At 44.3% G+C, this 15071-nt stretch overlaps 2 protein-coding genes across 6 annotated transcripts in view; both read right to left on the bottom strand.

Annotated features, from left to right (window-relative positions):
- CABYR (calcium binding tyrosine phosphorylation regulated) overlaps window positions 1-6881 on the bottom strand; it is a 31560-nt gene extending 24679 nt beyond the window's left edge. For 3 of the 5 annotated variants that reach the window (XM_040984825.1, XM_040984827.1, XM_040984824.1), the window contains exons 1-2: window positions 3723-4186; window positions 3561-3614 (exon numbers count right to left, since the gene is read on the bottom strand). In XM_040984825.1, the coding sequence (XP_040840759.1) occupies window positions 3561-3614; window positions 3723-3870 (202 nt within the window). In that variant the 5' untranslated portion in view covers window positions 3871-4186. Of the gene's footprint in view, window positions 1-3560; window positions 3615-3722; window positions 4187-6819 lie in introns of those variants that run through there. The other 2 variants (XM_040984823.1, XM_040984826.1) reach the window with 2 other exon arrangements.
- Window positions 6882-10674: 3793 nt separating this feature from the next.
- Window positions 10675-15071, bottom strand: part of TTC39C (tetratricopeptide repeat domain 39C) — a 79055-nt gene continuing 74658 nt past the window's right edge. The window contains exons 12-14 of the mRNA XM_040984804.1: window positions 14254-14358; window positions 12931-12969; window positions 10675-12087 (exon numbers count right to left, since the gene is read on the bottom strand). Of these exons, the coding sequence (XP_040840738.1) occupies window positions 11998-12087; window positions 12931-12969; window positions 14254-14358 (234 nt within the window). The 3' untranslated portion in view covers window positions 10675-11997. The remainder of the gene's footprint in view (window positions 12088-12930; window positions 12970-14253; window positions 14359-15071) is intronic.

Below are 15071 nucleotides of genomic sequence, written 5' to 3'. Positions count from 1 at the left end.
CCGACTGATATGGCCTTACAACAGAACGGATACCATCTGTCCAGCAAGAAGCCATTCAGGACAATAAAAAGCAGACAGGAAAATAAATCAAACTGATAAAAAGACACCAACACTGAGCTCTGTCATTGTATTTCTTGGCTATCTTCATAAGACCCTCATCTTAACCAATACAGTAGAAGCCTAAACAGCAGGCTTGGGATAATACAGTGAGCTTGCTTTCAGGCTGATCTGTTCCAGGTCAATCTAAAGGAAGCAGTAGCTTTTACTCCTTACTTCCATCAAAAGTGTGACTGCTCCACTTACTGTGCTAAGTCTATTAATTTTGAACCCTGAAACTAAAAAATGTTGACTGAGACCAAAATCTATGTTTACTCCACTTGCTAGGTTGAAGGGTATAAACAAATTAAACTTGGGGTTGGAACTGTGGTACAGCAAGTTGAGCCAGCACCTGCAAAGCTAGCATCCCATGTGGGTGTTGGTTTGAGTCCCAGCTTCTACATTCCTGGTCCAGCTTCCTGCTAGTGTACCTGGGAAAGCAGGGGAGGATGGTCCACAACCTTGGGCCCTGGTACCTATGTAGGGGACCTGGAGGAAGCCCCTGGTTCTTGGCTTCTACATGGCCCAGCCCAAGCAATTATGCATTTGGGGAGTAAACCAGTGATGAAAGATCTCTGTCCTTCTCTCTTTCAAATAAGTAAAATCTTTTTTTTTTAGAGATTTATTTATTTTTATCGCAAAGTCAGATACACAAAGAGAAGGAGAGAGAAAGCTCCTCTGTCCGATGGTTCACTCCCCAAGTGAGCGCAATGGCCGGTGCTGCACTGATCCAAAGCCAGGAGTTAGGTACCTCCTCCAGGTCTCCCACGCAGGTGCAGGGTCCCAAGACCCCGGGCCATCCTTGACTGCTCTCCCTCGCCATAAGCAGGGAGCTGGATGGGAAGAGGAGCTGCCGGGATTAGAACCAGCACCCATATGGGATCCTGGACATACAAGGTGAGGACCTTAACCACTAGGCTATCGAGCTGGGCCCCAAATAAGTAAAATCTGATTTTAAAAGAAAAATTAAACTGAAAGCTACCAGTTAGTTACCATCAGGAGCTTTATCACTGTTGCTGGGGTCTGAACATGGGTTGCCCTACAAAAATTCACGTGGTAGAAGGTTGAACAGCAGGTGGCTCCTTAAGAGCAGGGCCTGGTAGAAAGTGATTAGGTTATGGAGGTGATCACCTCTGAACAGATTAGTACAGTTCGTGCAGAAGCAGGTTAATTTCCATGAGAGTGGGCTTAATAAAGCCACCCCACCTGCTTGGCCCCTTCTGCCCAGGGCTGTTTCGCCATGTGTACTACTGTGTGTGTGTGTGTATTTGAGGGGGATACAAATCCCAAATAAGCCTCTTGTATCTTATCCAGAAAATGGACCAAAACAACCAATCCCAAACAGAAAATCTACACATTCCCAAAACTTTCAAACTGCAACCGATACAGACGAGACAAGTGCGGAGACAATACTGTCCCAACTGCTCGCGTTTTTAGGCTCGGGCGTCAGGGGAGGATAGTTCATGTTCTCACACTGTGTGTATACACTGCTGGCAGTGACAAGCTCCAGGCCTGGTCCCTGTGGTGAGCTGAGAATGCCCTTGGGTCCTCCAGGGAAGCAGCCCAAGTATTCCACCACCTCATTCTTCGGCTCTTCAAATACTCACCCCTGCTGTTCTCAATCTGGCTTTGTCTGTGATGTCCCTGTTCCTGCAGGTTCAAACCCTCATAATTTTTATGTTTTCCTAGGTCTTACTCCTCCTTTCCATGTCAAATGTCTACTAATATCACCAAACTGATACAGCACAGAAGTGCCTGACAAGTCACTGAATTGTGCTAACCAGTCAATGCAGTAAGAACTAGTTAATTCCCACACTGGATGCCATTTTACCTTTCTACACTGTGTGAAAAGCTAGTTCTTGCCACTCTGAGGCATGTACGCCTGTCCTTGATCATATCTTGCTTATAGTGATCTTCCCAAAATTTTGTGATGTAAATTCTACTTTATTCTCTTCAAACATTTTTAACTACTCCTATCAACTGTTCCATGCTGTATGTTCATGTATTTACCACAAGTAGATACAAGTTTCTTCCAAGCAGAGACGACTAGAACCTGAAATCTAAAATCATGCTAGAGACCACTGGCTCATGAAAAAAAAAGTCTCTCCAGAGAGAAATGGACAGAAAACATGATCAAAGCAATTGAATTTATCTCATCCTCCAGCCTGAACTGCGGTGAAATAAATCATCATGAGATCAACAATAAGTGACTAGCATTTTCTTAAAAAACAAAAACCTCCAAGTAAGAAAAGCGCTTACATAGGCTGAGCATCCCTTCTTTGAAATCATTGGGGCCAGCAGCGTTTCAGATTCGGAGTGTTTTGGATTTGGAAATATCTGCAGACTCCACTAGCTAAGTATGCTAATGTGAAATCCAAACTGCTCCAAAATCAAACTCTTTGAGCATCACTGCAGAGCTCATTATGGACTAGGGATTTCACATAATTGATGCTCAACTTGCACAGCTTTCTGAAGTAATGTATCTCTAAGTCTTCACTGAAATTAAAATTCTTAAATTTTTTTTAAGTTTTTTTTTTTTTTTTTTGCAAAGTCAGATACACAGAGAGGAGAGAGAGAAAGAGAGGAAGAACTTCTGTCCAATAATTCACTCCCCAAGTGACTGCTGGGCCGATCCAAAGCCAGGAGCCTGGAACTTGCTCCAGGTCTCCCATGCGGGTGCAGGGTCCCAAGGCTTTGGGCAGTCTTCAACTGCTTTTCCAGGCCACAAGCAGGGAGGGAGCTGGATAGGAAGTGGAGCTGCTGGGATTAGAACCGGCACCCATATGGGATCCCAGCAACCACATGGTGTGTTCAAAGCGAAGACTTTTAACCACTAGGCCATTGTGCCATGCCCAGATCCTTAAATTTCATTACATGTCTCTAAAGACAGGCACTCAGGGGAAAGTTTGAGTCACAATCCACACATACCAAGCATTCAGGTATATTTATTGCATCAAACTATCAGCAACAGATGTTTGTCCCATTTGAGACTTAGAATCTCAATCTTTCAGTCCTTAGGCCTAGTAAAAAATAAAGCATCACTGTGACTACTTAAACAGAAAATGTGGTGATCAGCATTAGAAATATAGCAGGTTAAACCATCCAGCATCCCACATCAGGTCAAGTCCTTGTCTGCTCCATTCCTGATTCAGCTCCCTGATGATGCACCTGGGAAGCAGAGGATGGTCCCAAGACTTGGGCTTCCAGCTCTGGCCTGCAGCAGCCACTGAGGCCACTTGCAGAGTGAACCTGCAGATAGAAGCTTGCTCACCCTGTGACCTTCTACTCTGCCTTTCAAATAAATTTTTATTTTTAAATAATCTTACTTAGTTGATTAGGGTCAAATAATTTTTTTTTTAAATTTTAAAACAAAAGTGCGTACAAATCATTTTTAAGTTTGTATGTAGCAATGATGTAATAATTTATAACAAGTGTTATTAAAGACCATTCTTTATGGAACTTACCTCTAATCTGATGAAATCTTTTAACCAGATCTTTTATATCCAGAGATGTATTCCCTGCAGAAATACAGGAAGTTAAATACAATTTAAAATGGCTTCACTTTTCAAAGCAACAAGTAAGTCACAACTTGATGACTAAATAGTCATAAATAAGCAATAACCAACCTTCTCTAAACACAATGAGTTCTTTAAAATAAACTGCTGCAAACTGGGTGATGTTTGGTGGGTTGGTTCTAAGAATGGCTCTGCTAACTCCCTCGAGCAAAGTCTTGAGGCCATAGGGCACGACAAGTCTGGGCTTTGAAGAAATCATTCTGGCAGGATGTCTGTAATCTCAACTACAATGAAGAAAGAAAGCAAGGTCTTACACACAGTGTATCAGATTTTTAAACTATTTTTCATGAGTCAACTACAGTTTCCGTAACAAGTCTTTCATTATCATAACTAGTTCTGGTTCTAAATCTCCAGGGATTTATTCTAGTAAATGGGCTAATTCCTGATGGTAGTTTAAAAAGTTCCACTGTAAACTGCTTACCACATACAGCTGAGCGAGCTGGCAGCTATCACCATGCCTAGACCAGGCTCTGAAGGACCCCTATGATGGTTGAACCCAAGCAAGGAGCAAAAAAATCCAACCAAAAACACTACTGTTTCCCTAAAAGCAAACAAGCTGGGCAGCAGCATTTTGAATAAGATCCATTCCCCTCATGTGTCTGTTTCCAAACCCCGCGCTCCTGACCTCTCAGTCGCACAACTTTGATTCTCCAAGACAAGGTCTCCTCCTCGCTCTTCCACATATACCTTTTTGGCTTTACACCTAAATTTCAGTCTTTTTTTTTTCCTGTTAAAGATGTATTTATTTATTGGAAAGTCAGATATACAGAGAGGAGGAGAGACACAGAGGAAGATCTTCCGTCTGATGATTCACTCCCCAAGTGAGCGCAACGGCCAATGCTATGCCAATCCGAAGCCAGGAGCCAGGAACTTCTTCTGGGTCTCCCACGTGGGTTCAGGGTCCCAAGGCTTTGGGCCGTCCTGGACTGCTTTCCCAGGCCACAAGCAGGGAGCTGGCTAGGCCACACTGCCAGGCCCCTAATTTTCAGTCTTATTCAGTAGGTATAAATTACCTTTCATACTATGTCCCCTTACCCTCAGCAACACGTCTTTCCTCTTGGTTCTACCTCTCCCTCGGCTTCCTTTCTTCCAGCTTCTGACTTTGAAGTGGTACACAGTACAGCTAGAAACCTCAGAACTGCAGAGGTTGCTCTTCTAAATTGTGCTGTCAGTGAATAGTGTGTACATAAAAATTCAGTGAAGGCTGGTAAATATACAAAATAATGGGCTCAGCACGGTGGCCAGCCGGCTAAAGTCCTCGCCTTGAACGCACCGGGATCCCATATGGGTGCCAGTTCTAATCCTGGCAGTCCTGCTTCCCATCCAGCTCCCTGCCTGTGGCCTGGGAAAGCAGTCAAGGACAGCCCAAGGCCTTGGGACCTTGCAACCACACAGGAGACCTGGAGGTTCCTGGCTCCTGGCTTTGGATCAGTGCAGCACTGGCCATTGCAGCTACTTGGAGAGAGAATCATCAGATGGAAGATCTTCCTCTCTGTCTCTCCTCCTCTCTGTATATCTGACTTTGCAATAAAAATAAATCTTAAAAAAACCAAAATAACAATCTTAAACAAGGGCATCAATTCAGTGGTGAGGGGCAGGTTATGGCAGGAAAAGCAGGGTGAAACCCCAGGAGGGTGAGGTGAGGTTAGCTGCCCAATGCAAGCCACAGTTCCTTGATGGAGATGGGATAACTGAAGTCCCGAGCTAGCAAGCAGCTAACACTACACAGGAAACAGGTGTTTTGATGGTTCAGGTTGACTTCATTTTCATTAGTGGCTGAATAGCACACAGCCGCTCTGGTCCATATGCCGAGAACAGGGATGCACCCCCAGTAGCACTCCCACAGCACCACCTGAGGAGGCGCCTTTCAGTTAGAGCAACTCTACCAGAAGCCAACTGCCACTAAAAATCATTTAACAGGTCACAGCACACGCACTGCATCTGCCCAAAGGCCATGGCAAAATGTCCATCAAAGCAAACCCTTTGGATTACAAAGAAGTTTATGAAATCCTTTCATGTAACAGCAATGTTTTTTAAAGATGGTTTAACTGAAGACAGCCAGTAGTGCAGCTCTGGCCAGACGCTAAGGGCACCGGCAGCAATCAGCACACGACACACACGTGTACACTTTCACCTGTGCTCAATTGTTAAGATGCCCCAGGGTGAAAAGGTGTTTTCAAAGCAGACACCAATAATCAGATGCAACTCGCGAAGCCCCCTTTTTGTAGACAGCTGGTGCTCCCAACTCAGAAGGCGGGTGGGAGGGGCTCCCCGAGTCCGAGGCACTCCTCATTCCCACCTGAGGTTGAACGAACCACACCTAAGTATGTGGGACCCTGCTGGGCAATCCAGAAACGCGAAACCACCCCCGAAATGGCATGGTTTAAAAATAAAGTCTAACACAAATGGGTCAAGTACAGTCACAACACAAGGATGGCGTATGATTTCGAAGCCCTAGCTTGGGCTTCCGTGCCAACTCTGCTCAGCTTCCAGCTGCCTGCTAACCCTCACCCCACAAGGCAGGTGATGGATGGCTCAAGTGTTTGGGTCCCTTCCCCTCCCCCCTCAACGGGAGAGACCCCTATGGAGTGCCTTTGGCGGACATGTGGGGAGTGAACCAGCAGAAGGAACAGTTGCCTCGCAAATAAATTTAAAATTTAAAAAATTCAAAAAAGCACCAGCTTCACAATTTTCCAATCTCTGGAGTACTCGCTCGCAAGAAACTGCAGAGGCTGATCATCGTGCCCCGCCCCCTTGGGCAAGCTCCCTCCATCCCCAAAGCCTGCCCGGAGCCGGCCACAGGTGCAACACTTTGAGCCCGAGCCGAGGATGCGCGTGGAGAACGCGAGGGCACGCGAAAAGAAAGCGGCACCCAATGCGCCTTCAGGACCGCAGCTGGGGCTGTGGCTCCCCAGAGACAGACCACAGGGAAACGCAGGAGACCGGGCGAGTTTGCTCAACCAAAGGGATGCCAGGAACCGCCACTCACGCTGGACCGCACTAACCAGTCCAGCCACCCACAGACCCCTCATTCCAGGGACAACCCCGAATTCCGAGACAAGGAAGCCCGAGTCCGTTCTCCCAACTTCAGAGACTCCCCAAGGGCCCAACTGCCTCCGGGACGCCTCCGCTGGGGACCCTCCCCCACCTTTTTCTTTCCGGCTACGCACTAACGAGCTTCCTCGTTGCCCCCTTGCCGGCGGCTCCTGTGAAACCGCCGTCGCGGGCGGTGCCTTTTATAGCTTCTGAGACGTCAGAGCGTGCGTCACAAATCCCCGCCCTCTCGGGGGGGTGCCGGGCGCCACGGAAGAAGGCGGAGCGATGGTCACCGCAGCCAATGGGGAGCCGGAAAGGACGGAACCCGGTGCGGAGGGCGGAGCCCTGCGTCTTGCTGTTGGACTGGGGCGAGGCGGTAAACTGGCGTTTCCAAACGGCCGGCGGGAGGGCGCGGCGTTCGCCTCGCCGCCTTCGCTCGCTCAGTTCAAGGAACGGATTTGGTAAACAAGAGCTCGAGCCTGGCACTTCCCGTCTTTCCACACACGACTTCTTAAAATCCCCTGTCACCTCTGCTGCAGTCACACAACAAATCATTATTAAAGAAAGGAGTAATTTGACCCAACTCAGTACTTTAAAACGCGTCTTCAACATGAGAGTTTGACACGAACCCCGAAGCTCCTCCTGGTGAGGATGAGGCACAGTCCACGCCTTAAAGCTGCACCCTACGCGGCAGGTGTCAGGCGGTGAGCACTGTGTGTGTGTCTGTGACTTCAGTTTCCCCAGCTAAAGACGCTGCCTCAAAGGAAAATATCCACTTTATCCAATCATTCGGGCTTCCATATTTATATTGGGCATTAAATAACACCATAATCATGACTGCATGCAAAGCAAACTTCAGATGTGTAAAAACCAAGAACTACTGTAAAGGACATCAACGAGGGTGTGGGGGTGAAGTGGGTTAAGCTGAGCTTGGGACACTCCCATCCCTTGTGCAGGGTCCTGGAACCGTCAGGTCTACCTCCGGTGCCTAGGAAGCAGCAGCTGATGGCTCTGGTACTAAGCCTCAAGTACCCTCCCAGAGGCCGTGGATGCAATCCCAGGCTCTCGTCTTCAGCCTAGCCCAGCCATGACTGTTTTAGGCATTTGGACAGTGATTCAGCAGATGGAAGTATACTTCTTCAAGTAGATAAACAGTTTTTTAAAGAGTCATTTTAAGGCTTCCCTGCACATCATTCTGTGCACACAGTATGTCCTGGAGATAATTGCATTTACCTTAATAATTATTTCTGAGGACATTTGCACGCCAATATGCTTCCTTTTCTCCAAAGACTGTACGTTGGAAATAAAGAAATGCTCCCCGCTAGGTCTGCCTTTGGTACAATTCCCATTTTCCTCATCTGCCTCCAGCCCCTTTAGTGGTTAAATAAAAACGAGATGAATTGTCTTCACCAAAGGTCAAAGGTATAGTGAATTGTGCAGGCTACAATCCCAAGTATAAACATTTGGAATCATTTATGCTATCTTTGGAACTGGAGGCATGGTTTAATAGTCTAATCTTGCTGGGTCATCTTTATACATATAAAGATTTATTTATTCATATTGGAAGGGCAGATCTACAGAGAGAAGACACACAGAGAGATCTTGCATCTGCTGGTTCACTCCCCAAATGGCTGCCAACAGCCGGAGCTGATCCAATACAAACCCAGGAGTCAGAAGCCTTTTCTGGGTCTCCCACGTGGGTGCAGGGTCCCAAGGACTTGAGCCGTTGTCCACTGCATTCCCAAGCCATAGGGAGCTAGATCAGAAATGGAGCAGCTGGGACAGGATCGGGAACCCACTTGGGAAGCAGGTGCCGCAGGTGGAGGATTAGTCAGCCCCACAGGGTGATCTTTAACAAGTATTAAATGTCAAGTCCTGTGTATAAAGACTTGTAACTCAGAAGGCAAGCCTTTACTTATTCCCGATGTTGTCAATGATGGTTTGAATCACTCTGAAATGCACCCTTGCTGGGTTTCAGGGGAAAGCCAGGTACGCTGCAGACTCAAGGACTGTGCCACTCTACCGAAGAAGGACCACCACCTGTTAGGACCCAACCTCCCAGTCTCTCTTTCTGTCTCTCACTCTCTCCATAACCAGCATTTCTCTCTTCCCAGATACCAGATTATTCATCTCTATTGTAATTCTTTGTGGGATGAGACAGGTTTGACAATTTTATTTTTAAAAAACATAATGCCCAGAAAAACCAAAAATTGCATCATGACTCTGTAAATGTCTATCTTCATGGGTATAGCACTGTATTTGAATTCCTGTCTCACAATTTACTTAAGGAAGAAACAGAAAGGTTTATACAGCAAAGAGGATTGTGTGTGTGTGTTAAAAATCAGATACACACTGTCCTTTTAGTAGACAGAAATGTAAAGTGCAAATACAAGAAGTGACATAGTGTCAATTATTATGATTCTAATTCTTTCTGACAACTAGAAGTTATACTTATTTTTCCTTAGTAGACTTACTTATTATGGACTAAAACAAAAACATATCTAATCCAATTAAGGTAAAATCTTAAATATATTAACCAGCAAAGTACATATTGACATTATTATTACTAGATCATACCTCTGCCTATGTTCAATTATAAAAATGCATTCGGTGTACATCAAATATACCTTAGCCAATTCTCTCTGTATAGGTACAATATAATACAAAAATAGAGCTGACACTTAGAAACCAGAAGATTCATCTGAGAACCTCCAAAGCAAGAGGAAGGAGGGATAAAAAGAGGGAGGGCGTGATACGGACAACAAAAAGTACATAGAGATGCCAATAGCTACACATATCTGACTGTTTGCTTCATCCACAAGGGCTCATGTTTACACCAGCCTAAGGGACCAGGCAGATATCAGTGAGTCCATAAGTTGGATGAGCCACGGTACACAGGCCACATAACTTAGGAATGACCAGTGCAACACAGCGTCGGGGTCCGGCCAGGCCCGTGGTACCGTGTACTCACACTGCAGTGTTATTATCTCAAAGTCTTCAGTATTTCTGTGCACCCGAAGCCTGGGGTGTACCACCATGTTGACGCAGGTGCACCATGGAGACAACCTGCACCAAGCGTGGGGATAGCTTGTGGTACAACAGACCTGTGTTTGGCTAGAGACCTGCTAGCAGCACAGCATCGCAAACCTGGCTGGTCAGTAGAGCCCACTGAGGACCAAACTGACTCCTATAATCTCCAAGGGCAAATAAAAGTAATTTCTAAAAAGGAGTTAATGCAGAAATAAATGTGTACAATTTAAAAAAATATAAGACTTACTGTATTCCTTGAATACGGAATAATAGTTCCAACAATACTGGGACCAGAAATTCAACCAAGAAGGAATTCTGAAGCCAAAACTTCATGATGAGAATGGTGTCGTCACAGAAAAGCTGGCCACACGTGCTATTGATTACAAAGAGAACAAAATGACAGTTGCTGTATTTTAAAGACTTCTAATGGCTTTCCCTTCCGTGTAGAGGAAACCAGGAATCCAGCTGCTTCAGAAACCAATTTTTCTCTGTAGCAAAATTTTCTCTTCTTAGCTTCTAAAAGGTATTATGCACACAGCATGTGACAGCAGTTTTCTCTCTGTTAGTTTTTAAAATCTACACAGAATTGAGGAAGTCGGCACGAATAGAACTTTGGAAATAGTGTGAGAAAAAGTGGTCAGGAAAGGAGGTGAGGAAACAGGATGGCAGGATCATTAGAGTCAGTGAGGGAAAACTTTTTCCAAAGAAATCACTCCCAGGCCAGTGTTGTGGTGCGGCACGTTAAGCTGCTTCCTGTGACTTTGGCAGCCCCAGCTCCCTGCTAATGCATCTGGGAAAGATGCACCCAAGCACAAGTGCAGAGAGGTGAGTGGTGTTCCGAGTCTCTGGCTTCAGCTTGGCCCACGTCTCTATTACAGCCATGTGGACAGCAAACCACTAGAATGGAAGCTGTCTGTCTTCTCCCTTCTCTGTTACCGTGCCTTTCAATAAATAAATAAACAAAACACATCCTACAGAAAATTAGCCTCTCGAAGCAAGATTAAATTGCCAACACTCTAGCTGTTTTTCTCATGTTTTATTTTGAAAAGAAATACGAAAATATCAACATCACATGAGATCCAGAAGCATGGAAATGATGCTCTAAAACAACATCCTTTAGCTCAACAGAAATAAAAAAAAAATGCAACCTTAAAAATCAGCCAAATTATGGCAAAGTTTCTTAACAGTGACTGAGGTATTTAGATTCTTTAAAACCATATATGTGCAGAACTGGGCTTGGAGATCAGCTAAAGGAACGCAAAAATCAGCAATGAATTTTTAAAAATAACTCTAAACTCCTTCTCTGAAAACCTGAGCCAAGGGGAAAATGGTATCTTGATAAATACAATCTTGCAAATGTTTCACTATCGTTCATTTGAGAATGAACTTCCCAAGTAATCTGTTCAAAGATTTCCAAAAGTTGGTCATTAGACAATTTTCTAAAACGTAGGTAATATTTATTTATAACTGAGGCTCTCTGATGACTAGCAAAGCAGATTTCCAGTTGGAACATTTTCTTCTATTACTACCTGCTTGGTTTGCTTCCAAAGGAAAAAGTGTTTATCACTGGGAAACCTTTTGCAGACAATCTACAGATGAGTATTTTTGATGACATGTCCACTTAGAGTGTTCATTCTTTTAATAAGGGAAACATGAAATTCTGGGTTATTAACATGGTTCTCTTTAATAGCAAAAGAATATTCCGTTGGCGGTCAGGAGATCGGCTAGCTATTTGTCACTCTTTGGAATAGAGGAACAATTCATTCATTCCATTCACCTTTTGTGCCTGAGTTTTGTTGTCTGTGCAGTGGGGCTAGGACTATCTGTGCTGCACTATTTACAGGAATGTTCTGGGAATAAAGTAAAACACTAGAAAGCGCTTTTATTATTTTTCAAAACACAATATAAACACCATAATCCTGCACATCCCACAGGTGCCTCTCAACATCACCCTCCCCAGGTGTGCTTCAGCCAGGCGCCCCTGCAAGATCACAGCCAGAATGCTTTGTTGAATTTTATGTTAAAAATAAAAGAGTCAAAAAAACTAAAATGCTTAAACAAGGTCACTTAACCTTCTTCATCACCATCATTATCACCATGGCCACCCTTCTTCAAACTGTTTGAAAGAGGACATGTTTAGTGGGTCAGCTGAACTGGGAAAATATGTCCCTGGCACACGTGGTTTTCGGAAGAAAAGCCGATCTTCATGTGAGCTTTGTCCTCGGAAGGAAAGGGACAGGGCAGGCTTCCTCTAGGCCCATCACTGAGGAACCAGTTCCCTCAGGGAGGCCAGAGCAGCATGGATGCGGACGTGGAGTCTGTTCTCAAAGTCGTAGCCAGAGAAATCCTCCTGTAAGGGGACAAAGACAGGAACAGGCTCTGTGAGTGAGGCCAGTGCCAGGGCTGCACTGGAAGCCCCAGCAGAAGCAATGGGGTGGCCCCAGGTCAAATCGCTCATGCCGCCAGCAAGGCTGCACGACCACTGGGGCTTTCACACTCCAGCCTGCTGCATTCATTTAAAAAGTGCCATAGTAGGCCTGGCATCATGGCCTAGTGGCTGAAAACCTTGCCTTGCAACCGCTGGGATCCCCTGTGGGCACTGGTTTGTGTCCCGGCTATTCCACTTCCCTTCCAGCTCCCTGCCTGTGGCCTGACAAAATGGTGGGAAAGTAGGACCCTACATCCTCATGGGAGACCCAGAAAAAGTTCATGGCTCCTAGATTTGGATCGGCTCAGTTCTGGTCAATGTGGCCACTTGGGCAGCGTACCAGTGGATGGAAAATCTTTGTCCCTCCTTCTCTCTGTAGATCTGTCTTTCCAATAGGAAATAAATAAATCTTAAAAAAAAAAATGCCATGGGAGTGTCAGCAATGCTCTCTTTTACTGTCTTCCTGCCACTTCAGGGCTGTCTTCTGCTGCACTCGGTCTAAGTGACTATTACACGTGCCCAATGCAAGAACACAGCGACATTACCAAGAATTATTCTCTACACCCTAAAACCAGGATGAACTATGTCATAACTTCTTAAGATCTTGGAAACTTCATTTAACAGTCAGGTGCTTGCCCGTCCAATAGGGTAACACTTCTCTCTGGTTCTCAGTGAGAACCTCACAAACTTTCTAGAAGTCAGACTTGAGGGTCCACGGCCCAGGACAGGAAGGGTCTCGGAAAGAGGCAGCATCAGGATTCTTACCTTTGCTTGAAGGAGAAGAGTTCTGCCTCTTCCTACAGTCTAGGAATAAAAGAAAAGGATATCTTTTAGTATCTACAACTATACAGGCACAGGCAGAAAACATTAGACTGGGAGGTTATATTAGTTAATATAATTCATGGCAAACAAACAGGTCAATTGCTCATTCAAGAATGATTTGATCTTTCTTTAATATATTTATTCACGTACAGCAAGGCATTACTTGACAAATGATTTCTTATAGTCACACTATTCCATAAAAGACAATAATTAAAGTGTAACAGCCCAAGTTAAAAGCTGGATATATAACCTAATGTTAGTGATTATCAAAGCTTTCATCAGAAGTTGCTAAAAGTTATCTCCTTTTGCAACAGTATTAAATAAGGAAATCAATTTAATTTTTCAAACAAAATGTTGACCAGTCTTGTTATATTTCTTATGCGTTATTAAGATTGTATGAAGAATGAAGTTTTCATTAAAATAAAGAATGTGGTATTGAATTTTCTATTCAAATTCAGAAAGCCTGCATTCTGTTTAGGTAAAATTAGCCTTTCCAATTAAAAAAACTTTCTACATTTTTATTGATTTAGATCAATGTTTAGAATTTACTAAAAGCTGAATTTACTAAAAGATACAACTTTGTAAAATTAACACATGAAGCTCATAGAACTGCGCTTCTAAAAGAAAATTCCAAGTAAATTCAGACACTCTTGAAACCTTATTAAAACAAAAATGTACCAATTTACATACATGCCTTAGTTATCAAGTCAAATTTGCATAGTATTCTAAATGTTTACGTGATCACATGTCTCATCTTCAGTTATTTGACTACAATTAGTTGCCAAGGCAGTTTCTGCTTCCCTGTATCAGTTTTTTTTTTTGTTTGTTTTTGCTTATTTTATTCATTTGAAGGCAGAGAGGCAGGGGATGAGAGACAGGCAGAGACAGAGGGAAGAGAAAGCTCTCCACCCCTGGTTCAATCCCTGAATGCCTACAACAGCCAGAACCAGGCCAGGCTGAAGCCAGGGACCTGGACAGAGTCTCGGTTTTCCATATGACTGGCAGGAATGCACAGATTTGAACCAGCAGCTGGAACATCCCAGGGTGTGCCTTAGCAAGAGGCTGCAATGAGAAGCAGCGGCTCAGGCTCCTGGCTTCAGCCTGGCCCAGGGCCAGCTATTGTAAGCATTTGGGGAACGAGCCGGAGCATGGAAGTTCTATCTCTTTTTGTGTCTCCCTCTCTGTCACGATGCCTTTCAAATCAATAAAAATTTTAAACTCCGTGTGTGTGTGTGAGAGAGAGACAGAAAAGGGAGAGAATCTTACCTCTGGTCTGTCTATCAGAAGACAGCCAAGTTCATAGCACGCGTATGGCTGAACATACAGGTTATTCTGACGACACAACTCATCTTTAACAGCTCGGTGAAAGAACTGAAAGCAATACAAATGTTACTGGAAGGAATTTACTCTCCTGCTTAGCCTAGAGCAGGAAGCATCAAAGGAGACAAACATTTCTTCTCTCCAGATCAGATTTTTCTCTTTCCATCTTCACTCCTCCCTCATTCACCCCATCCATATTGGAGAAGTTCTTTACACACTTGCTTGACCTCCTTCTAAAACAACTGACTCATCAGTCAGTCCGATCTGTTCCTTATTCTTCCAGCAGGCACATCAATCTTTACTGGCCTATTGCACAGAACACATTTATCTGCATCTAAAAGTCTACACAGCCCTGTCTTCATGTTTAAAACAGAAAACATACAAGCCAAGAATTCTCTTGATTCTTTCTTGCTAGTATGCCAGCATGTGATCTAAAATGAGCTGTGTAATAACTAGAACACTACACTGAAAGATTAATTTAAACTTTTCATAAGGGAGTATTATCATTCTAGGACTTTCTAGGCCCAAACTCGCCTATATACAAATCAACTCCTTCAAAGAGAAGTCAGTGTGCTATTGGCTTACAAACACAAAAAACAAAACACTTAGCTGGAAAAATCCTTCCAACTATATTTGAAAATAATGAATAGTTTTTTCTCATATGCTACGCACAAAGACTTAGCAACCTTCTAGACCTCATCCCCCCTCTGCTCCAGGAACCTACAGTGATAAAGAGAGGAAAAGTCAGCAGGTCAAAAGGACCG

This window comes from Ochotona curzoniae, unplaced genomic scaffold (genome assembly GCF_017591425.1).
Source record: "Ochotona curzoniae isolate NIBS_2020 unplaced genomic scaffold, NIBS_Ocur_1.0 contig_43, whole genome shotgun sequence".
Classification (NCBI taxonomy): Eukaryota; Metazoa; Chordata; class Mammalia; order Lagomorpha; family Ochotonidae; genus Ochotona; species Ochotona curzoniae.
The sequence above is the reverse complement of the archived record's forward strand: the minus strand, read 5'-3'. Positions and strand labels throughout refer to the sequence as shown.